This window comes from Pyrus communis, chromosome 10 (genome assembly GCF_041283825.1).
Source record: "Pyrus communis isolate YQ-2024b chromosome 10, ASM4128382v1, whole genome shotgun sequence".
NCBI classification, from domain to species: Eukaryota; Viridiplantae; Streptophyta; class Magnoliopsida; order Rosales; family Rosaceae; genus Pyrus; species Pyrus communis.
In genome coordinates, this window is record NC_142574.1 from 19,849,404 (window position 1) to 19,874,160 (window position 24,757).

Consider the following 24,757-nt stretch of genomic DNA (forward strand, 5'->3'; position numbering starts at 1 on the left):
CTGTGGGTTTATATTTTGGTGAGGTAATCTGAATCTTGTTTCCGTACTAACGAACGGACCTAGGCACAACAATATTAAGAATAATTCATTGAATTTATTTTATGAAGAATTTGTTAGATTATTAAGCACCAAGAATCTAAAAGATGCCAAATACTAGTCCGGCGACGAGGTGTGGCCTAGTACTTGGGTGGCTAGACGGTTAGAATACATAACTTGCAAAATAAAATGGTATATATATTATAAAATATTAGAACATATTAAAAACATGAGGAACACACATATAATGAGTTTTCATCTAAATATTCAACATGTTTTTCAAATTTTATTGAAAAATTAAAATATAACATGAAAATTATCAATTTTTTGTCTAAGTAAGTCGGATTTTGACGGGTGCCTAAGATGGTTAGAAAGACGCGCAAACAGGTATAAGCGTACTTTCTTAATTTTCAAATATATAGGGACTAATCGAAGCGATCATCGCTTAGTTAGAAATTTTTAAAACAATATTAAACACCAAAAGGATATATTTTATTTGTAAACGGTAGACCAAAATTTTTAGAACAATAATAAACGACGAAAATTTTTGGAACAATAATATACACAAGAGGGATATATTTTATTTGTGGTTTAAAGATTTCTAGAGAAGAGGAAAACCACGTGTCTCATCCAAGCATTGTTCCCAAGTCGGGGTCCCGTGGTGGAGAGATTATATAAAAGTTGTGTGTTTCGTAGGATTTTAAATAATTTGTTTTGTGAGATTTTTTCATTAAAGCCACATGCATTTGGTACTCTAGACTGATGGTAAAATGACAAAAGGGACAAAAAATAATTAATAAAAAAATCCCTAATAAGATAGAAGATCATGTTTGAACAGAAATCATGTTAAAATTGACAAACATGCATAATATTTCTAAACTTACTTATTATTAAATCTTTCAATTAAAAAAGAATGAAAAGATAATTTTATCATTTATCACAAAATACAATCATGTGCAGTGATATAAATTTGCGAAAAATTTTGTTTTCTTCATTTTCTCGCCCACATGTTTGCATATCTCTAGTTTTGAATTTAAACAAATAAAAAAAAAATTATACCAACTAGATTTATAGAAAATCAGTCGTAAAAACACTAACATGTGATTCATCTAATAAATGTATATATATGTGTGTGTGTAGAGGCCTTTTAAGAGAAAGGATCTCCATTTTTTTTAAATAGAGATTAATTGTGGGATTCACATCACATCGAACTTCAACCATCTGAACTATTTTTTATATTTACACAAACATTAGTAGTGTGTGTACTGTTAAAGCATAAGCCTTGCTGCTAGGGGTGGGCGCGGTGTAGTTCAGTGCGGTTTCGAGGGAAACCACAACCGAAACCGAATCTTTTTGCGGTGCAGTGCGGTGCGGTTTTGAAGGCAAAACCGAAATGAAACCAAACCGTTTGGTTCGGTTTAGTGTGATTTCAAACGGTTTAGGTTTGGTTTTTGAGAAAAAAATGTATAATTTTAAATATACACCTATTCATTCATAAAACGATCTTATTTTCCTCATGTATTAATTAATGAATATGCGGATATGCGGCAAAATTGCGGCAACAACAATGCAGCAAAAAACAGTGGCAAAACTGCAAAAAAAATGCAGCAAAACTTCATAAAAAAAGCACCAAAACAACAGAAAAACAGCACCAAAACAGCACCAACAAACAGCACCAAAACTGCACCAAAACTGCACCAGGTCGCAGAATTGAAGATGATTTTCAAGAAGATGAGTTAAGGAAAAGATAAGTTTTAAGAAGATGAGTTAAGGAGATGAAGATGTGTTTCAGCCTTCAGGAGCCGAAGTGCAAAACTAGATTAAAAGTTTAAAATATAACATCTATTTATTAATTTTATTATATGGTGCGGTTTCGGTTTCGGTGCGGTTTTGAAAACCCAAAACCGAAACCAAACCGTTTTCTTTGCCACGGTTCGGTTTTGAAATTGAAACCGTTTCAAAACCGCAAAACCAAACCGTTCGGTGCGGTTCGATTCCATTCGTGTTTCGGTTTTGGTTTTCGATTTCAAGTGCCCACCCCTACTTGTTGCTGCTGGGAATGAAGGATTGAAGCTTGAAATGAAAAATAGTATTCATTCTCTGTAAGTAAACATAAAAAATACTTGAGCTTGGTTATAGATTCAGTAAAGTTTATTAATGGCAAAATAGGAAAAGAGTAGGGTGCACAAAAGAGCAACCGCACGCGTTCAACTCAAATACTTGAGCTTGGTTATTAATTGAGAAACAACAAACTTGGAGCCGCAAACAGGTTCACCATACAGACATTCAACGTAAAAAAGGGCAACCCCGCACGCGCTGCCGTGCAAGCTACAGGCCGCACAAAGCTGAACAACAGCTAATTAACACACGTACTGACCAACGGAATTATAAAACAACCAACAAAGTTATTAGGAAACTAGAAATTAAGAGAACTATCTAGCGAACGTTGCTCCCCTGTCCTTGTGCTGAAGTTGTAGTACTACTTGTCCCCTGTCCTTGTGCAGACGACGTTGCTCCTCTTGTTCCTACTCCTCCAGCTACCCTTGGATTTGGATTAACGAATTTGAATAATTCATTATCGAACAAAGACCTTCCATCGAAGAAGTCGGCACTAAGTGGACGTGGAAGGCCTAGATCGTCCCGAAGTGTTGTTCGGATATGCTCCAGGAGATATTGCTGGGAATCAGGCTCTAGTTTCTCAAACAGCTCTTTGAATCTTCTGACTCGGAAATCCGCCTCACTCTCGCCTGGCAGTTTCCCTTTAGCTTCATCACCTAATAATTTACGGGAGAGTACTGCAATGTGCTCTCCTTGTTTGTACTCTGATAGCGTTTCGAACCAAATTCTCGACACACCTACCCAAACTTCAGCATGAGGGAACTGCGTGATTTCTTTGCCAGAATTCAGGAGGTACTTCGCAGCTTCCTCTTTGCCGAAATGATACCAAAGGTACCTACAGGCATACAACTCTGTAAATCTTCTGAGTATGAAATCCTCCTCGCTTTCCTCGGGAAGTCGATTCAGGATATCCTCATCGATGTCACACCTACTCTCCTTGATCCGATCTACCATTTTCTGAACTAGCTCTTGTTGATCATTGGAGCCTAGTTGCTTGAACAAAAAAAACTCCTCTTTCTCGGAGAATTTTTCAAGTATTTCAAAGGTGATATAGTATTGAGAAGCTTCTGGAATCCAGTCACCTCGCAAAAGTGAGAAGTTTCTTAACTGTTCACTAAATAGCTTGGTGAAAGTTTTAACTCTGAGATCTTCGTCGCTTTCGACGTTAAGTTCTGCTGGCCTTTCAAGCGGTACATCTCGACCTCGATACTCCGACACAACTTCATCAATCTGCTTTAGTTGATCGCTGGCGGAGAGTCGCCTGAACGCAAATTCTGCAAGACGCGAGACTAGATCAGCAGCCTGGACATATCTTGGTTGAAGCCGGTAATCGCCTCCCGACATTGTCGATCCGAATTTGTTACTCACACAAAATGAAAATTTATGGTAGAGTGACTAGAATGATAGACTTGACTATTGAGCATGCGAGGGTCACGGATGGCCGTCTTATAAGAATTATACTGCCTTTTTTTTTTTTTTTTTTTTTTCTTTTTTTTTATAATCACGTTTCGCATCCGAGCATTTTTTTTTTCTTTTTTTTCTTTTACCTATCTCTAGTTTTAAATTTAAACAAATAAAAAATAAAATTTATACCTAAATTTGCACAAAATTTTGTTTTCTTCATTTCCTCTTCCACATGTCTGCATATCTCTAGTTTTAAATTTAAACAAATAAAAAATAAAATTTATACCTCTTCGTGTTTTCGCTCTCACATTTCTCTCAAACATATATTTTCCACATATATTTTTTAAATTTTTTTATATTTATACATATATGCATTTTAAATATTTTTTTTATAATTACACAAACATTAGTAGTGTGTGGACTGTTGAAGCATAAGTCTTGCTGCTGCTAGGAATGAAGGATTGAAGGTTGATGATCATAGCTGCTGCAATGGTTTACAGTTTTAGTTCTTTTTTGATTTTGTAATGAAGTGTAATGGATGACCACGATTATAACACCTAAATAGTGTATATCGTGCCACTTATCCATTTAGTTGTATGTTTTTAGTTGCTCATATGACACTCACATGACCTAGGCTAGTTGAGGTGTGAGCTAGCAACGGCTAGAGTGGCTCACACCACCAGCGTGTTTGCATAACTGATTTGTGGGAATCCAACGCAGATTTTCATGATGTGTTCTCGTCTTTGCTTCTCTCTCTTTTGGCATTGTTGCTCTCTGCAACTAGCTCATCATATTCTTTGTGATTTCCAAACATTAAAACCAACTATATTTATAGAAAATCAATCTTAAAAACACTAAAATGGCCTTAGAGCTTGGTTCGAGGTGAATCAAGGGGCATGAATCTATGAGGTGTCCTCTGAGTTTCCAACGAAGAACTCAAAAGAATAAAGCTGCGAGATGGTTGGATTTGGAGTTTTGAGCTCCAGTTTTCACTGGTGTGAACTATGAATTTTGGTACATCAGAATAAGGACCATTTTCAAATCTCATAATTTGTGGAGCTTTGTTGAAAATGGTTCGATCCGCCATGAATGGCGGCCAAACAGTGCGAACTCTGGGTGGGTCCTGTTCGTGACACCGAGAGTAGTGGAACGGTGGTGGTGGCAACAGTGCTTGTCGCCAAAGTTCGACTTAAACTCACCTGGGAAGCTAGCGTAGGAAACGGGTTGAGTTAGAGATTCAGATCACGGTAGATACATGGGTCTGTTGGATTGGTCCAGGGAGAGAGGGTGGTGATTGGCGGGTGAGGGCGGTAGTGGGTTGGCAGTGAAGGAAGGAAGATTGGGGGAGATGTGTGGACTGAGAAAGAAGGGTGAGGGTGATGGGTTTGTAGGGGGTAAATCCCATATTGTTTTGGGACTTTTAACGAAAAGTCCACAGTAGTGTTCACTTTAACGAAAAATCACATTTTTACATTAAAAAGTCAAATCTGATACTATTCACTTTACCCTTTATTTTGTTGTTATCGTTAAAACTCAAAGTTTTTAAATTATTTTCATTAGTTTTCCTTATTTTTATTATAAAAGTATTTAAATGATTTTTTTTTAAATTTTTAATATTTAATTAGCTTTTTTTAATCAATTAGGCTAGGGAGTGGGCACCGTCTCAAGTCATGTTAGCTTTTAATATAAAAATTCACGGAAGTTTGACATTGCAATAAATTCGTAAAACGAGGTATGACATTGTAATTTTAAAATATGAGCTATAAGATTATAATTCAATCCATAATTAAAGTAATTTTGTATATTCCCCCCATCTCCCCCCTTACCCCCGCGCAGGGGGAGACCGCGGCGGGAACCCAAAAAACCCACCCTATTTTTTTTTTCCCTTCTTTTCCAAAGGTTCCCAGGATTAGATGTATGTCTTCTATGAGGGTAGTTAGGAGTACTTTTCTTCCTTGTCAGTAGATACTCCATTGTTATAGAGAAAAACTAATGAAAAAAACTTGAAATTTTTGAGTTTTAACCAAAAAGATAAAAAAATATTGTAAGTGAATAGTACCATAAGTGACTTTTTAGATTAATTTTTTTGTGGGCTGGCGTGTCAAGCCTTGTTTTTATGTAGAGTACGTACATTCCTAATAGCATTTAAAATCAAAGCAATATTTTGCCTTTTTTGAAATAGAAATCGTTCAATTTCTTTTTGAAATCTCATACATTTTGACATCCCAAATTCGAAATTTGTTCAACAAATAAATTTTAAATTTCTTTAATTCTCTATTCAACATATTACATGAGAGTTACGGTTTGTAAAGTTTTTAGTGATCTAGCTGAGTTTAATAGTAGAGGCGACGAGGTTATTATACAACAATTTTAAAATATAAAAACTCGCTGTGACAATTAAGATTTCTGTGAATATGTAATATTACCTATGCATGTGTTTATTTTGGACATTTGATTACTTTTGATGTATACTTGAATAATATGATATTTAGTAGATTTGTAAATACCATTTTCTTTAAATAAAAAAACCTGGTAAGAGGCCCCTCTGCATTGAAAATTCTAGTTCCGCCACTTGTAACTACATCCAGAAGAACAGTAAGTGTTGAGGAGGCTTGTTGAGCTCCAACTCCAAGAGCCACCGAATTAGAAATCACGTGTTGCTTATCATGATCATCAATGGAAGCATCATTGACGTCTTTAGGGTATTGAAAATTTGCGGCAGCCAATATTGCCCCGAATTAGAAATCACGATGGAAGCATCATTGACGTCTTTAGGGTATTGAAAATTTGCAGCAGCCAATATTGACCCGAATTAGAAATCACGTGTTGCTTATCATGATCATCAATGGAAGCATCATTGACGTCTTTAGGGTATTGAAAATTTGCAGCAGCCAATAGTGTTGCTTATCATGATCATCAATGGAAGCATCATTGACGTCTTTAGGGTATTGAAAATTTGCGGCATCCAATATTGACCCCGAACCCCCTTGAAGTGCGTATATTTTAACAAAGAAGCTGATAGTAGAGAGATTTTTCGATGTGATCAGAACACATGATGATATACCACATATCACTATATAAATTGTGAGATATGTGTGTTAAAAACTTAATAACTTAAAAAAATTTATTTCGCACCACTTATGTAAAAACACGTGGTGTACCACTCATGTTTCGGTCACAATAAAAAAAAAATCGAAATTAAGGCCTAAATTAATTATTAGGTAATCAAATCTTCTACTAATTAGTAGAGGAGATGGAAGCATCATTGACGTCTTTAGATCATCTTTAAATAATATGTCAAATCTTAATTAGAATATCATGCAATCAAATTTGAAAGTATAAAGAAGTTCCAATCGAATTGTCAATCCTAAATGGATTGACAAAACAATTTTCTACTGCAACAAATGAAAAAGCGAGGAAGGGAGCAGTGCTTTTTTGCCTTATTTGGACTTTAGGGGAAGGAGGGAGGAAAGTTCACGCTGCTTTTTTTTTGGGTTTTTATTTTCCTTTATTCGTGAGACTGAGAGTTAGTGGGTAATACAGTGATTCTGACATGTTGAAAACGAAAGAGTATAAAGCGCGTTGATAGATTTTTGAGAATGAATTGGGTGAGTAAAATTTTGATTATGAAGGAACAATAATCATATTTAAAAAAAAAAAAAAAAAACTAATAGAAAGAGTTTTAAATATTTGTATTTTAATAAAAAAAAATCGTTAAATAATTTTATTTAATAATAAGACAAAATAATACAAAAATAAAAAATAAAAAACACAAACCTGCTCTGGGCCCACACTCCTTTTTTCTCCAATTACCAGCTATCATTAAGAGATTTTATTTTATTTTATTTTTTGCTTAGAATAAGAAAAAGACTTCAAATTGAATTACATTCCTCAATTTTATTTTGTGGCATTATTTCCCAATAGTAGTTAAGATGACACCCAAGCTTAAGAAATTGGATGGAAATCTACATTTAATTATTGTAGGTGTGTAAAAAATGTGAGGGAATTTTAATTTGGTAATTGAAAACAAATTTTTAGATATAATTACTGAGAATATAATTTTCTGAAGATTTTGATTCAACGGATCACTTCAGGGTTCATCATTCGGCGCAATGGGTGCTTTTACAAGATCAAACATGGTCTAAGTTTCAAACCTTATGCAACTAAACCAAAAATTAGACATTATTTATAGAACTTGACCAATAAGTAGACACTATTTAAGAAACTAGACCAATAAGTAGACACTATTTATGAAACGAAGCCAAGAATTAGGTACTATTTCTAAAACTAAACCAATAGGTGGAAACTATTTATGAACTGGGTCGATCCTGAGATTTTTTAGGCTCGAGGTGATGTGAAAAATTGTGCCCTAACTTCATATAAGAAAATTATTTATTTTCACACGTAATACTTCGATAAATTATACTTAGAAAACCACTTCAAACACAATAATTTATAAAAAAAAAAAAAAATAAAAAAAAATAAAAAAAAAAAACTAATTTACGAGATAAGGGAACCAAAAAAACCCTGGGATTATAAGTAGATAGATGATGAGTTTTGTTTATTTTCTATATGAACTTTTAAAGTGTTTTTATATAAATCGTTATGTGTTTTTTATTATTTAATAACATTGTCAATATGGGACTAAAAAAATAATGATATTTTCGAGTCTTTTAACTTATATATAAGCAATGAATGAGCACTAACTTAAACCTATTGGTGACACATCAATGATTTGCAAATTTGGTCAACGCATTACTCTTTGTTGAAGGTTAGACTTGAATTGGAATGAATGTTTAAAAACTGCAACCTACATAGCTACTAGCAAGTAATTAAAAAGAAATTAATAACCAAATAGAAATTCGTAAAGATTGAAAAGAATAAATATGCACATATCATTTCAAATTCAAGACCTCTCGTTAATTTGAAACAACAAAAACCATTGTTTCTGATTAAACTTCTTGATCATTTAGCTAAATTTCTTAAATTTAAACTCTTATGAATTTTTTTTCTTCTAAAAGTTGGAAATTAAAAACAGATATAGTTTTTCGAACTCAAGACCTCCTTGTTAATTTTAAACAAAATAAACCACCATTTATGGGTAAACCTTTTTATCATCTAGCCAAATTTTATAAATTTATACTTTTATGAAAAGAAATAAGTAAAAATTGGAAAGTAAATAAACACACATGGTGTTTTGAACCTAAGACCTCCTCATTAATTTCAAATAACAAAAACTACCAGCTCTAATTAAATTTCTTTGTAATTTAACAAAATTTAAGAAATGTATACTCTTATGAAAACATATATGAATATACTACTCTAATAATTTTGGTGTTCCCAATTTTTTGGGGTCCCGACGGTCATCCAACCCGCACTGGGCCTAGGTCAGACTTGTTTATGAAAGTCGACTATACATTATTTATGAAACTGGACAAAGAACTAGACACTATCTATGAAACATGACCAAGAATTAGACACTATTTACGAAAGTGGACCAATAACTAGCACTATTTATGAAACTGGTCCAAGAAAGAGACATTTTTTATGAAACTATATCAATTACTATACACTCTGGACCCAATAGCTAGGTAGTATTTATGAACATAAACAAGAACTAAGCATTATTTATGAAAGTAGACCAAGAACTGAGTACTATTTATGAAACATGTGGAAGCTAGCATTTTCAAAGGTTGTATAAAGATGGTCTGCAAAAGTCAAGCGAGTGTCTTCGCCTCTAAAGCTCACAAACACGTCGTAACTACATCAAGAAGAACAATAAGTGTTGGACGATGAGAGCTTGTTGAGCTCCAAATACAAGAGCCATTGAAGTAGAATTCACGTATTGCTTATCATGCTCATCAATGGAGCCTAGCTATAAAGTTCACTTATCTCAAATGGGACACAATTTCTATACATGCATGCCCCTTTCGTGGAAATTAAGGCCTTAAATATTATTAGATAATCAAATTTTGTACTAATTAGTACAAGAGATGGAAGCATCATTGACGTCTTTAGGGTATTGAAAATTTACGGGAGCCAATATTGACCTCGACACCCCCCCCTCCCCAATCAATGGAGCCTATCTACTTGTAAACTCGAGGGTTTTTGGTTCCCTTCTCTCATTATAAAATAAAATAATTTTTTTATGTTTCAAAATTATTGAGTTTGAAGTGTTTTCTTAAGTATAATTTTATCGAAGTCTTACATGTAAAAACAAATCTTATATGAAATTAGGGCACATATTTTAGTATCGCCTCGAAACTCAAAAATCTTAAAACCGGCCCTACCGCCAGCTCCACTTCCCCTTTCCCTGATGTACAGCCACCACACATATCCAATCGAACCAGCATCACCTGCTAACCGAATTGTTAGCTTTTCTGTCTAAAACACCTCTGATCTATCGAGCTTTGACTGAAAATTTTAAAATTCAAGTTCTTCCCAAAAATTCTCAAGTTTTACCTGTGAATTATACGGGTCTTTGAGACCCGGAGTCCAATTTTATTGTGAGCCGGTTTCACCCTAACCACGGTTTGTCAGCCGTTCAAATTAAACCCAAATTTTTGCGATATTTGAATTGCCCCAGCTGCAATAGTACTGCATCTGTCGGTGTTATCTTCTTCTCAAGGCTTTCTTTTCTGCGTTTTCGTAAAGTTCTTCTTTACGAGACTTGAAAAATCGTACTTTTTAAATTTTTTCGATTCGACAACTTCACAAGCACTACTTCTCTTTAATTTTAGTAAAAATACACATAGCAACAATGACCTCACCATCAACATCAAGCTCAAGTTTATCAACAGCAAACAATGGAGGTAGAGATGGGGATGTGGTCGTTCAAATGGCATCCCCGGACGCTATTACTATAACTCAGCTGACGTCGTCAATGGAGGAAAGTCTCAAGTCAGTCGAGAAAACAGATTGGCTACTTCGCCCATCAGCTGGTATGAGTTCTTGCTGCATCTTCAAAGTACCCCAATGGTTGGTCGAAGTCAACAGCCAGACCTACCACCCGCATATAGTCTCCATCGGCCCATATCACCACGGCAAGCCAGATCTGAAGATGATGCAGCAACACAAATGGAGATATCTTCACGACTTACTTGCTCGAACACCATCAACTGGCCCTACACTTGCTGATTACTTGCAGCTTGTAGATTTTCAGGAGGAAGACATACGAGGGTGCTATTCTGAGACCCTCAACTGGAGCAAAAGCGAGCTCGTTCAGATGATGGTACTAGATGGTCTCTTCATTATCGAAATCTTCTTCAGAGTTGAACGTTTATCAGAAAGAGATCCATGCGTTGATCAGGACGACGCCATTTTTAACTTGAATTGGTTACTGCCTAAGCTCATGCTAGACCTTCTTCGGCAAGAGAACCAAATTCCTTTCTTCGTTCTTGAAATGTTATTTAATAAATCGAAACCTTCAAGGAAGGATTCTGATGACTCATCCCTTGGCAAAGCTTCTTTGAAATTCTTCAATTTCGCAGTGGCACAAAGATCTGATGAAGACTTGAAGAAATATTTTAATCTAAAAGGAGTACATCTACTCGATTTACTTCGCTTGACTTATATCTCCGATATTCCAGATCCTCCTCAAGAAACTCCTTTTGAGTCAGTTGAGTTGATCCGATCAGTGAAAAAGCTTCATCAAGCGGGAATTAAGTTTAAGAAAGGGGAAGCAACCAGCTTCAAAGATATCAGATTCTGCAACGGAGTGCTAGAAGTTCCGCAGATAACAGTCGACGGTTTCAGTGTCCATCTACTCCTGAATTTCGTTGCATTTGAACAATGTTATAATCATTGCCACAAGCACATAACCACTTTTGCTGTATTCATGAACTGCCTCATCGGCACGCCTGCGGATACGACCTTCCTCTGTGACAGGAACATTATCGAGAATTATCTTGGATCCGATGAGGAGGTCACTCATTTCTTCACAAATCTTGGCAAAGACGCGGCTTTCAACATCAATGCGAGTTACTTACTGCAATTATTCAAGGATGTGAATGAGCACTGCAGTAATGTTTGGAACGTGCGATGGGCAGGTTTTATGTTGAAGTATTTTGATACCCCTTGGTCTTTTATGTCAGCCTCAGCTGTTTTAATTGCCTTACTACTCACCGGAATCCAAACCGTTTTAGCCATATGTGCATCTGGCGATTCACAGGGGAATGGCGGAGGGAGGTAGGTTTAGGGTGCGCCGATCATCTCTCAAGTGGTCTATGGGATTTGATTTGTTACAATTAATTTGATTTTGCATCATTTTTCTTTGTTGATTTGCCATTAACTGATTTCTGATATGTTTGGATGGTGTGTAGTATTTAGCTTTCAAATATGAATCTAGATTGTATTTTACCTTTAATTTTTAATTAAAAAAATTATATTTTATGGAGTCTTGCAGTCTTGGTAATTTTGCATCCGAGAACATCAAAATGAAACCATTGAAATTGACACTAGAGACTAGAGACTCCTAACATTATATATACTAAAACCCAGTTGGGTTCCAGCACTGTTCAGAAATAGTAAAATGTCGGAAATGCCCTCGGTTTCTTCCTTGCTTCCCGTATTGTTTACGTTTTGCTACAGTATAAAGTCCATTTTACCCTCATTTGCCACGCGTGTACTTCGCGAACCGCAACCTTTTTCCTCTTCTGGATTCTTCTTTCCATCTCTCTCTCTCTCTCTCTCTCTCTCACACACCCTTTTGTTTCTCTCAAACCTCTCTTTGCCTCGCTCGCTCTCCGATCTCCAGAGAACCTCTCTTTGCCTCACTCTCCGATCTCCAGTTCTCTCTGTGTCTCCTTTCTTCCAGAAAACACTCAAGTTAGTCAAATTTGTTCAGATCTTTTTGTCGGGGGCTACAGATGGCAGCGCTCTCTTGCTGAAAAATAGTGGTCTCGATTTAAAGAAAATTTGAAGCCCATAAAAGATCGTGTTTCCTGCTGCCGATTTGGTGTGGGTAATTCTCTGCTTTGAATGTTATGTGCTTGGGAGTGTAAATTTGGATTTATAAATGGGTTTTTTTGTTCAAATTTTTTGGTTGTGATTTTGGGGATTTTGTTTGTAGCTTCGGATTCTGGGTGATGATGGTTAATTTGGTTTTGCTTTCGGTTTCAGGAGATCGGGTTTTTCGAATTTATGACTTTTCTTTGAAGCCTGCGAAGACCTCTGTGTTTAAGGTGAGTGCTTTTGAAATTCCACGGTTTTGATTCGACTTGCAGGCTGAGGTGTGATTTTAGATATGAAATTTTCAGGCTTCAGATCCCTTTCCACCGTTACTACCACCAATTCACCCATACCTCAGCTTTCTTTCCACGATTCCTCAAAACGTTCATATCGGTACGTACACTCAAGTCCGATTCTATTTGAAAAGATCGATTATTTTCCTTTTTTTTTTTTTTCAGCAAAAAGCACCATCTTTGTCTAATTTTTTTGAATTTTTCTCAGGAATTCTGGCCCATCGTTGAGATTTTCTGTATGGGTTTTGGTTCTTTTGGATTTGGAAGGAGATGGAGATCGGAGTTCGTTGCTATCATCTATTCAACTTAAATTTTTGGGGATTTGGTTTGAATTTCTGGGTAGGCAAGTGTCACCTTTGTTCAACTTAAATTTAGTTTTTTTTTTCCTCAAATTTAATTGATGGCATGATTTTTTGATCCTTACTAAATAGTTGTTAAGAAATGTTGAAATTTTTAATAGTTCTGAATCTTCTGATTTCTTCTGAATTTGTTTTTGTGTTTTACTATCATGTCTCATGCTTTCGAATATAATTGGGTAAATTTTCCCAAGAAATGGGTAATAAATGGAAGGCTCATAACATGTAATAGAAGAGAGTTATCAATGATGATAATAATATTTTACTATTAAGTACTTCAGTTGGACATCTCACAAGACATAAAAGCCCTGTAAGTTTTCTTCTTTTTCAAAGTGCATGTCTTTTTGGTGATTCTTTCAATGCTTGGACATCTGTTAATTTTGTGTGATTTTGCTTTGGATGGTTGTTGGGTTTGATTGGATTGCACACTTATTTAAAAATGGATAATCATTCTTCGAGTTAATGGCTGAATTGTAGACTTGGCTTGATTTTGCCTTTTAATTTCCTCTAAAGTTGTAGGTTATAATTCAAATTATGGCTATCTTGAAGCATGTATAATTTTTGTTCTCTTTTATCAATTCAGAATAGGCGTGTGTGTGTGTGTGCGTGTGCGCATGTGTGATTAAAGCAATGATGTTTTTGTTTGAAATTTCGAAAGTGTTTGTTTTCCAGATTTTTAATCACTAATCTGTTAGAAGCCAAAAGATTCATATGCAGACAAAATGTTTGGTGTGTAAAGTTTAAAAGAATTCATTTTTATGAAAAAGATAAATAGGTAACTATAAGAACCTGCTTTGGTTATATTAACGGGGGAATGCAACTATAGCAATTCATTAAATGCGATGATATAATCTGATAGTATGGATTCTTTTAAAGATTTTTTGTGATTATTTTACAGTAAGTATGTTGAGTAATTTTCTGGAGAGTAAACCTTTTAGATTTGAATATGCAGCAATTAATGCACTAGAAGGATTCCTCTTTCAATGGTGATTTGTCTTTTTGACATATTCATTGCAAGGACAAATGAGAAGTAATCGGAGGCTGTTGTACCTTACATTAAGGTTCATTCGTTGTGTTATATTTGGATTTTATTATATAATACTGTCTATGTATGGTTTTTGAAACGGTGCTCAAAATTATCCTGTGTTCTTTTTGTATATAGAGTGAACAGTTCATCCTTTGCGAAGGACAAAACAGGAGACAAGGTTTTTTACTCCATATGGGACGGAGAGGTTAGTTTGATTGTGGTTACTTTTTTGGTTTAGTTGAATTGAAAATTGGTCATATTGAGTCGAATTTAATCATTTGCTTACATGGATTGAAATTACTGGTTCTATTAATGTTGATGACGGAAATCAACCCGAGTTCAAATTAAAACAATATGATAATTTTGGTTATGGTAAGAACTAAAAACTTAGTACCCTTTTTTTTTTTATCTTTCCCCTTTTTGGAATTAAGAAATTAGGTTACCTTTCTATACCTTTTCTGTGATCATTCACTGAAAATTTGTTAATTTTTTTTAACATATATAAGGAAATATTTTTACTTTCTAGAATCCGTTTCTAATGTTTAGAGTTTGCATGATTTTACATTGTCAAATAGTATATAAGTTTCCATGTTTAAGTGTGTCCGTGTGCTGTTGCACTACTTTAATTGGATGTGATAAAAGCTGACATGTTTTCGTCAAATTGAAGTTTTTAGTAATGAGTTTTTTCAATGCTGTTATTTTTTGAACATATAAAACGATATCTTTATGTTCATTACGGTGAGAATTGGGAACTTAAAACACTATTTTTTTAGCTTTTCATTTTTTGAAGAAATTGAATTACTTTTTTTTTTTTTTTTTTTTTTTTTTTTGTGTTTATATATATCTTTTCTTCATTCAATTAAGTATTACACCATTTAGTTTAAATTGCAAAGACAGATGTATGAACCGTATTTGATATAGAACGTTTTTTCAACCGTATTTAGTTTAAATTGCAAACAATATTTTCTCCTATTTTTCAACCATCTTTTATCTAATATAAATTTGTCATTTTCAATCTTTGTTATACATCTAAGATAGTGAGCCAAAACAAATCACAAAGGCAAACACACAACAGTTTGATGAGGTGCTGTAAAATTGCTGAAAAAGGTAACAATACAAAATCCTTATTTTCTTCACGGTATAATTCTACTGTCATATAAATTCATTTCATGTGTTTCAATATTTTTCTTTCCTTGCCTAGGCTGCTTCCTCAACAATCAACAGAACTGGAGAAAACCTTTTAGCGTTGCAGTAAACTACTTTTCTCATATTTTGTTATTCTAGATAATACAATACAACTTCTGCAACTTTTGGTGTGTCTGCTGCATATATAAAATCTTTCATATGTAAAAATCATCATTTCCTTTTCAATGTAAATAATATTAATCTTTTATGTTATAGTCTTTAAATCTTTCAAACATAATCTTTCTTACAATTTTTAATCCCGCAGCAACGCGCGGGCACAACTTTCTAGTTATATATACTAAAACTCAGTTGATGAACACTGTTCATTAATAGTGATCTGACGAATTTGCCCTTGCTTGGTCTGTTTAATTTCAATTGCGTGATGTTTTACATGTGTTTGTCATTGGTGAAATGGAAGCAGGCTGAAAAATCTGGGGTGTTCCACCTGCTTCCTTGCTCTTCTTTTCCTCTTCTGGACTCTTCTTTTCCATCGACTTCTCTGTCAATTTCTCGCAACCAGCTACAACACCGATTCACCCTTCATTTCTCCCGCTTAGCAAAAGAAAATCAAAGGGGTTCACCTCCGTGGGTTCCGTAAGATGCTAGAAGCATCTTTCGTTTCTCTCTTTCTCCTTTTTCTCTTTCACGTCTTCCTTCGCTGAAACAAATATACTAAAACTCAGTTGATGAACACTGTTCATTAACAGTGATCTAACGAATTTGCCCTTGCTTGGTCTGTTTAATTTCAAGTGCGTCATGTTTTACACGTGTTTGTCATCGGTGAAATGGAAGCAGGCTGAAAAATCTGGGGTGTTCCACCTGCTTCCTTGCTCTTCTTTTCCTCTTCTGGACTCTTCTTTTCCATCGACTTCTCTGTCACTTTCTCGCAACCAGCTACAACACCGATTCACCCTCCATTTCTCCTGCTTAGCAAAAGAAAATCAAAGGGGTTCACCTCCGTGGGTTCCGTAAGATGCTAGAAGCATCTTTCGTTTCTCTTTCTTCTTTTTCTCTTTCACGTCTTCCTTCGCTGAAGCAACTAAAAATCAAAAACCTACTCGCGGCTTCTTCTTCCCGATTTTGGAGCTTCTCTCTTCCACTCTCTCTCTCTCCCCTCCATGGAAACACCTCCATACACAGGTATCGTTTCTCCCATAATTATATATTTAATTATTTGAAGGTTAGTTCTTCTGTGTAAAATTTTTGAGCTTTTGATTACCTGCAATTTTCAATTTTCTACGATATAGGATTTTTGGATAATTTCATGATTTAGCGATCCTACTAATGATATATCAAGTAGAATCAATATGAGGAATAGATTCTTCAATTTCGTAGCTTCCAAGCCTAGACAAGAGATCATATTCGCGGTTTTTGCGTTTGTTTATGTTTGATTTGCACCGATTTTGGTCGGATCTATTTCTGATTTTGTTTTCCGTTTGAGCACCGGTTGTTTTTGCATCGCTAGGAAGTTAATTTTCTACAACTGAGGTATGTTTTCTAATTGCTGTGTTTTGATTTTTATTCTGTGTTTTGATTAATTTTGGATGGAATTGTAACCGTTTGGTTATGGGTTGGCTCTGTTCCTGTGCTAGAGTTTTCCTAGCTAAGAGGATATTTTGCGGTTTGGTTCCTTGCTTGGTCAGTCTCACATTTACCGAAGGTTCCTGCGGTCCTATTATTTTTTGGGTAAGTTTTTTCTCTTTTTGTTTTTTCCTGATTTGACAACTCCTTGGTTGGTGTTTGATTAAAATATGTGTGTAATTTTTTCGAAGAATTACTGGTGAGATGGATTGACAAGATTATTGAGTGAAAAACAGGCTTTTTAGTGTGGTTAAACAGAAATAGAGAGCTTTATTGTAAGAAAGTTATGGACGATTTAATCAAATTAATTGTACTAATAGAGATATGAATGAGCCTAATGTTTATTCTTTTCACTCAAACATCATTATACCATTACAGAAAATCAGGAATTTGAACATCAGCTTGCGACTTCGCCATAGATTTGAACGCCACCAGCTTCGATGCAGTCCTTGGAGACACCCCTGCCTCTTTTGCCATAGTCTAATTCTTCACTCACTGGTCAGTTTTTCTAATTTCTATGTAAACCATTGATTTTATTTGGGAAATAAATGGAACCCCTTATGTTTTTGCTTAAAGTATTGATCTTTGAGTGTTACTCAGTAGATATTAGATCGATTGGAGGTTACCCATTTGAAAAAGAAGAGAGATCACATGGATGATGGATCAAGTGAGTTTCTCCAATTATTTGAGATCACATGGAAATATGTAAGTTGTCAGAACTAAAATGATCTGAAAGCTTATTGAGAATTGTTGTAATTTGCTTTTCATTGTAGCGGTACTTTCTTAAACTAATTAGAGCTAAAGATTTGCTAATTGCTTAGCATTCAGTGCATATGCTTATTAATGTCTGTTTGTTATCTTAGAGGCATATGGTGGTTTAGTTGCACCCTGCACACATGCAGCTCAAGGCTGACCCCAAATTGTTCCTCCTGAAATGATGTTGTGTTTTTTTCTAAATTTTGCTGCTCATCTGCAATTCACCTTTTGTCTCTTGATATCTTTTAGAGGTGCAAAACGCCATAGAGTATTTAAACATCATCAGGGCCTTGGATGAGAATGAGAATCTGACTGTTTCAGGTGGGGAGAGATTTATTATTCTTTTAATATTTCAATTATGCATTGTGATGCTTGCAACTCTTCGTAATTGCTGAGAGTTTAAATTTGAAAATCATTAGCCTAATGCTGTTTAAATCATTTGACAGTTTAAATGCAGGTTGTTATATAGGGCTTAGGATTTAGGTTTTCTAGTTCAATCAAAGCTAATTAGACAGAATCATGAATTAATTAAATGTGGTGTCTTCCTTTCTCCTCTGTTTCTTTTGTTGTTGGGTGAAAGTGAGCATGGTTTTATGATAACCTATTTAAAAGGAAAGCTGTAGAGAGAGAGGGTAATAAAGCAGGTGCATATAGGGACTCAAAAGTTAAGGCATACTGACAGAAAAATGCACAGATCGGTATGATAAAAATGAAAAAAAATGAAAAGAAAGTGAACCCAATAGAATATAGAAAATGAAGTGTTCATCTAGTGGAAGAACCCGTATGTGGTGTTTATTTTTAGACAAGATGGGAAGATGTAAACAGTTGGAGGTCCATACCATTTTCCAAGTTCTTTATTAATGTGAATGTTTATGTTATTCTGATTAGGAACTTAAGTGAATAAATTGTTTTCAAATTTGCAGACAAATAATTGCTTACAAAATAATGAACTCTGTTAAACAAAAATAATTGCTTGTAGTAGAGAATAACTGTAAACATTATTGAAGTATACATTTAAATATTTTTAATTTATATAAATAGATAGGTTGCTATTGCATTCTGTGCCTAAATCAAATCACTAACTTGAACCATGCTCTTTATTTGGGAACTCTATGTATTTCTTATTTGAATTAGTATTGTTTGTCTTTCAAATTTGATTTCGGGTGATTTCATTTTGATAGATATTTCAAATTTCAGAAAGCATGTGCGGTTTGATCAATTAAGGCCAACCTGATTTACAGAGGTCTGATTAGAGGTACACTACTAAGTACCTCACTTTTCTCCCAAGAGTATGCTGCTTTTTCCGTAAGAAAAAGATTAGCTTGGTTTGATCTCTTATTTGAATTGTGTAGATTTGGTTTGATCTCTTAATTTGTGTTGTGCAAAATTTGTATGAATTAATTTGGGTTGGGCAGAGGAAGCAAATAATTTTTTAAATTAATAAATTTAATTTGGTTTGTACATATGCTGATGAATATTATTTACTGAAGCATGAACATGTCAAGAAACTGTTTGTTTCAAACTATTTATTACAACTTTGCACCAACTGTTTTTGTTATGTCTAACAGTTTTAAAACCCGCAGCATCGCGCGGGGTCCTTTGCTAGTAAGGACTAAAATTTCAAACTAAATTTTGTATTGGTTTATAAATTTGATTTTCTTATTATTATTGATAAAATATTAAATTTAACTGTGAGATAAGCTGATTGAGTGATTTTTAAAACTTCAAAGTAGGACTCCAAGCAAAAGAAAGATGCATAATTTCTTTTTGGGTAAAGTACAAAAAACTACCTTAACTATTGGTGTCACGACACTTTCATTCCTTATCTTTTAAAATTGACAATGTCATACGTCATCTTTAGAATTTGATCCAATGTTATACCTTCCATTACTTAACCGTTTACTTTTCAGTTAAATATTGACGTAACTTAATTCAGAACCCACTTTCTATAAAAAAATCATTAAAATATTATTAAAAACTAAAAAAAAATTATTTAATATTTTTGTAAATATTAAAATAATAATAAAAAGTATAAAAATAAAATAAAATAAAAATAACCCTCAGTTCGTCCCTCCTCCTCCCCCCTCCCCATCTTCATCTTCTTCCCCCCACATGCAAACCCCTAAAAATAAATAAATAAAATTCCAATTTGTCTTCCCCCCGCACCCACCCTCAGTTTGTCTTCCCCTCATCTTCATCTTCTTCCCCCACATGCAAACCCCTAAAAATAAATAAATAAATAAATAAAATTCCAATTTGCCTTCCCCCCGCACCCCCCTCTTCTCCCTCCTGCAACCCAAAAAAACAAAAACAAAAAAACTCAGATCCCGTCGACGGGAAAATGGGTGTGCAGAGGAGGAGGATGGGTGCGGAAGAGGATGTGGAGAATCGAAGAGAGTGGTGGATTTGGGGTTGGCAGGGGGTTGGGTTGGGGGAGGGGGGGACGAAATGGGTTCACTTTGGATTTGTTTTTTTTTTTTATATTTTTCTTCTCCTTCTTCTTTCTGGGTTGCAGGGGGTAGGGGGGGAGGGTTGGGACGAAATGGGTACACGTACTGGGTTGGGTTGAGGTTTTTTTTTTTTTTTTTTTTCTCCTTATTTTTCTTCTTCTTAGTGTTTTTGGGGGGGGGGGGGGGGAGGGGGGGCGCGAACTGGGTTGGGTTGGATTTTTTTTTTTTCCCTCTGCGGGGCGGGTTGATGGGTTTTCAAATTTTTTTTTTTCTTCTTCTTCTTCTTCTCCTTCTCCTTTTAGATTCTTCCGCAGGGGGGATTGATGGGTTTTCAAAGTTTTTTTTTTTTTTTTTTTTTTTTCTTCCTCTTCTTCTTCTTCCTCCTTCTCCTTAAAACTTTTTTTTTCTTCCTCCTTCTCCTTCTCCTTCTTCTTCTTCTTCTTCTTCTTCTTCTTCTTCTCCTTCTTCTTCTTCTTCCGCAGGGGGATTGATGGGTTTTCAAAATTGTTTTTTTATTTTTTGGTTGAAGATTAAGAAGGGAAGAAGATGAAGATGGGGAGAGAGAGAGAGAGGCGGGGAACAGACGAACAGAGGGATTTAAATTTTTTTTTTATTTTTCTTTATTATTTTATTTTTTTTAGTTTTTAATAATATTTTATTAATTTTTTAATAGAAAGTGGGTCCCAAATCAAGCCACGTCAGCATTTAACTGAAAAGTTAACGGCCGAGTAACGAAAGATATAACATTGGACCAAAGTCTAAAGATGAGGTATGACATTGTCAATTTTAAAAGATGAGATATAAAAGTATCGTGACACCAATAGTTGAGATAATTTTTTGTACTTTACCCTTTTTTTTTTTTTTCAAGTCAGGATGGGCCCTGGTCCCTTGCTCCCTCCGCCAGTGGTAGTTATGACGTGTTCTTAAGATACAGGGGCGAAGGCACTCGCGTGACTTTTGCAGACCATCTCTATACAGCCTTTGAAAATGCTAGCCTTCGCACATTTTTCGAGATGAAAATGATCTTGACAGAGGAGAAGGTATCAAGCCTGAACTGGAGAAAGCCATCCAACAATAACTTCTGTCATCGTGTTTACAAAAGCCTATGTGTCTTCCAAATGGTGCCTGAACGAGCTTGTGATGATTCTTAAACGGAAGAAGACCTCTGACCACTAAACGGAAGACCTCGGACCACGTAGTTTTGTGACAGGTTAAGAATGCCAAGTTGGTGAATATCTTGAAGTAGTGCGATATGGCCATTTTACTCTTGGTGTTACAGAACTGTTGTATAATTGGGTTCTTGCATTCCATAAGCTCCCTATTGTGGAAATGATGGGGCATATTCGTGATCAGATATCATCATGGTATAATGACCGCCGCGATTTGGGTAGGCGAGTTGGTGGTCACTATGTATAAGTTTGGTCGTTATATTTTAATGGTCTCACCAAAATATCAGAGGTGAGCTAACTGAGTTTGAGAATCCACTATTAAATGATACTTTGAGATGGGAATTGGAGCTGCGATGTCTTTCACAGCAGTGTCCAGATACAAAGCATATCATTTTTTTTTTATCCCAGATTAATTGTTTTGAGAACTTTCGTCTTTCACATGAATTTGCAGCATTTGATACAATGGTTTTTATGGATGTTCTTCCTCTTCAAGCAATCTCAGAGTCTTGTACATCACCGGTACACCACAACGATGGCATCCCGAGCTAATCATTCAAGGACGCGTGTAGAAAAACTAACACATGTTCTTGTAGCGGGAAGCCACTATAATGGTTGCATTTCATGCAAGTCATTCTCCTTAAGGTCATATATTCTTTCATTCATTATAATTTTTCGTGAATAAAATATCATTTTGAAAATAAAAAGAAAAGATAAAATCACCTTTAAGAATATAGTTCTAGTTACTGCTCGTTCACAACCAAAATTTTACTTTAGTTCTAGTTATTGCTCGTTCATAACCAAAAGTTTACTCTCACCCTATTCATTCTTGAATGAAAAATCTATCAACGCGCTTTTTAATCTTTCTTTTTTACTTGAGTATCCAGTCAATTTGGCTTTAGTTAAAAGTTAATATCAATTTATATGAGAAAAAATAGAGAGCTTCCATGACAAGGACTTGGGTTAAGTTTATTTTAACAAAAGTCATGCTATAATTTTATTTAATGAAAAAAAATTAAATATTAATGGAAAAACCCATTAAATTTTAATAAAAATAGCAAAAGAACTTAAATTTTAATTAAAATGATACAATTTTAATATAATTTTTTTTAAGAAAATAAAAAGACTTGACGCGCGGGACCCGTACGTTCATCACAAACACTATTTATGAAATTGAATAGTACTACACTATTTATGAAACTTAACGGTACTACACTATTTATGAAATTTAATGGTACTATACTATTTATGAAACTGAATGGTACTACTCTATTTATTGGTCCAATTTCATAAATAGTGCCTAGTTCTTGACCACTTTCATAAATAGTGCCAAGTTCTTGATCATGTTTCATGAGTAGTGCCTAGTTATTGGGTCTAGAGTGTACATTAATTGGTACGGTTTCATAAATAATGTCTCTTTCGTGATCCAGTTTTATAAATAGCACCTATTTATTGGTCCACTTTCATAAATAGTACCTAGTTCTTGGTCATATTTCATAAATAGTGTATAGTTCTTGTCCAGTTTTGTAAAATCGTGTATAGTCCAATTTCATAAATAGTTTCCACCTATTAGTTTGGTCTTAGAAATAGTGCCTAATTGTTGGTTTCGTTTCATAAATAGTGTCTACTTATTGGTCAAGTTTTATAAATGGTGTCTAATTCTTAGTTCAGTTTCATAAGGTTTAAAACTTAGACCTTGTTTGGTCCTGTAAAAGCATCCATTGCGTCGAAAACGATGAACCCAAAAATGACCCTTTAAATCAAAACCTTGAGAAGATTATGTTTTCAGTAATTATATCTAAAAAGCTATTTTCAATTACCTAATTAAAATTCCCTCACATTTTTTTACATACCTTAATAATTAAATGTAGCTCTCCATCCAATTTCTTGAGTTTGGGTGTCATTTTGACTACTATTGGGAAACAACACCACAAAAATAAAAGGGGTTTTTGAACATTAGTCCTTGCAAAAGATTAAAAAAAAAAAAAAAAAACCTGATGCTAGATTACATATTCAATTTAATCCCTTGAAGTGTACTTTTATCAAAATTTATATTCAATTTTTGTTATTTAATGTGTATTTTTATTTAATCTCTCCATGTTAAATTTTAATTTTATTAATGTGCACATATTTAGTTCTTTAATTATAAATGAACATAAATGAGAAGATATTAAAAGAAATTTGTGATACAAAATATATATAAATACATGATTGTATTGTGCCGAAATATATATAATTGATTTTTTTGTACCTACATTGTACCAAAATATGTCACATCCCGGCTCGGGCCCCCACAACAACCCAGGCTCGACTTCGCCATAGCACAATATTGTTCGCTTTGGGCCCCGACCACACCCTCATGGTTTTGTTTCTGAGAACTCACATGAGAACTTACCAGTGGGTCACCCATCATGGAAGTGCTCTCACGCGCTACTCGCTTTGGAGTCCTGATGAACTCCGAAGCCAGTGAGCTCCCAAAAGGCCTCGTGCTAGGTAAAGATGGGAATATACATATAAGGCTTACAGGATCCACTCCCCTAGGCGATGTGGGATGTTACAAAATATATTATAATAAACCTAAATGTATGTACCGAAATGTATTATATTAAATTAATATACCGAAATGTATGTACCAAAATATACGTATCGAAATGTATGTACTGAAATGTACGTACCGAAATATACGTATCGAAATGTATGTACCGAAATATAATATATTGAATTAAAGTAATTCCACCGTGGGAAAAGCCCCCCCCCCCCCAAAAAAAAGCAATTCACTATTTAATCCATCTAGTGAACAGTAACTGCCTTTTGAATTTCCACCCCTACATTGAATAGCCCTGGCAATAGGCAATAAAATATTAGTATTTTATTTATTTATAAAATAATACAAAATAATTTAATTTGTAATTTCGGATAAGATTTTTAATCGTTCTCGTTGCGCTATGTGACATTATCCGAAAAGACAATTATTGGTGATGGATTTCGATAAGATTTTTATCCAATGCCGTCGTGTCACGTGTCGTTACCTTTTCAAAATCATTGAGGATAGATGTCCGATAAGATTTTTAACCAATCACGTCGCGCTACTTGTCACAATCTGTTTACAATCTTTAATGATAGATTTCGATCAGATTTTTAACGAATGACGGCATGCCACGTGGCATTATCTACAACCTAATTCTTTCTGAATCCTCCATATAATCCCCCATCCATTCTCAGAAATCTCATGCCAATTTTCTGAAGATCTCTATTATTATTTATAGTTTCTGCTTCATTCTTCACCAAAATCAAAATCTGTATCATTATTCATAGTTTCTGCTTCCTTCTTACAATGTCTTTTTCTTCTTCAAGGATGATGTGGGAAATCGATCAGCAAGAAGAAGAATTGTTTAACCGATCAGAAGGAATGTTAAATCTCCAGGTGGCCTAAAAT

At 34.6% G+C, this 24,757-nt stretch overlaps 2 protein-coding genes and 1 long non-coding RNA gene across 17 annotated transcripts; all 3 read left to right on the forward strand.

Moving 5' to 3' along the window:
• Window positions 1-10,084: 10,084 nt before the first annotated feature.
• On the forward strand, window positions 10,085-11,954 carry LOC148693672 (UPF0481 protein At3g47200-like). Its single transcript, XM_088678664.1, has one exon. It carries the CDS (start codon window positions 10,319-10,321, stop codon window positions 11,747-11,749), a length of 1,431 nt encoding a protein of 476 aa, XP_088534790.1. The 5' UTR covers window positions 10,085-10,318; the 3' UTR covers window positions 11,750-11,954.
• Window positions 11,955-12,185: 231 nt separating this feature from the next.
• LOC137725929 (uncharacterized) lies at window positions 12,186-19,227 on the forward strand. 14 transcript variants are annotated; one of them, XR_015952532.1, is made up of 13 exons: window positions 12,187-12,520; window positions 12,679-12,740; window positions 12,816-12,900; window positions 13,009-13,143; window positions 14,109-14,217; window positions 14,319-14,388; window positions 15,218-15,290; window positions 15,385-16,856; window positions 16,961-17,054; window positions 17,328-17,447; window positions 17,553-17,654; window positions 17,957-18,026; window positions 18,887-19,227. XR_015952532.1 is itself a non-coding variant. In XM_088678330.1 (12 exons), the coding sequence occupies exons 8-12, from the start codon at window positions 16,935-16,937 to the stop codon at window positions 18,937-18,939; spliced, it is 465 nt and encodes a 154-aa protein (XP_088534456.1). In that variant the 5' UTR covers window positions 12,186-12,520; window positions 12,679-12,740; window positions 12,816-12,900; window positions 13,009-13,143; window positions 14,109-14,217; window positions 14,319-14,388; window positions 15,218-15,290; window positions 15,385-16,934; the 3' UTR covers window positions 18,940-19,227. The 14 variants fall into 14 exon arrangements, 2 of the variants coding, with proteins under 2 accessions (XP_088534456.1, XP_088534457.1); XR_015952539.1 differs by having other exon boundaries at window positions 12,186-12,520; window positions 15,385-17,054; window positions 17,550-17,616; window positions 18,903-19,227; XM_088678330.1 differs by having other exon boundaries at window positions 12,186-12,520; window positions 15,385-17,054.
• A 1,506-nt stretch (window positions 19,228-20,733) lies between these two features.
• LOC148693673 (uncharacterized) lies at window positions 20,734-21,749 on the forward strand. Of its 2 annotated transcripts, none has more exons than XR_015952778.1 (2): window positions 20,734-20,924; window positions 21,024-21,749. It is a non-coding gene; the product is annotated as an uncharacterized LOC148693673 (long non-coding RNA). The 2 variants fall into 2 exon arrangements; XR_015952779.1 differs by having other exon boundaries at window positions 21,028-21,749.
• The last annotated feature ends 3,008 nt before the right edge of the window (window positions 21,750-24,757 follow it).

Coding starts and splice junctions, on each gene's coding strand:
- LOC148693672 (XM_088678664.1), top strand. CDS start 10,319: ATGACCTCACCATCAACATCAAGCTCAAGTTTATCAACAGCAAACAAT.
- LOC137725929 (XM_088678330.1), top strand. CDS start 16,935: ATGGGTTGGCTCTGTTCCTGTGCTAGAGTTTTCCTAGCTAAGAGGATA. Junction 17,055..17,327: donor GCGGTCCTATTATTTTTTGG/GTAAGTTTTTTC, acceptor ATACCATTACAG/AAAATCAGGAATTTGAACAT. Junction 18,027..18,886: donor TGAGAATCTGACTGTTTCAG/GTGGGGAGAGAT, acceptor TCATTTTGATAG/ATATTTCAAATTTCAGAAAG.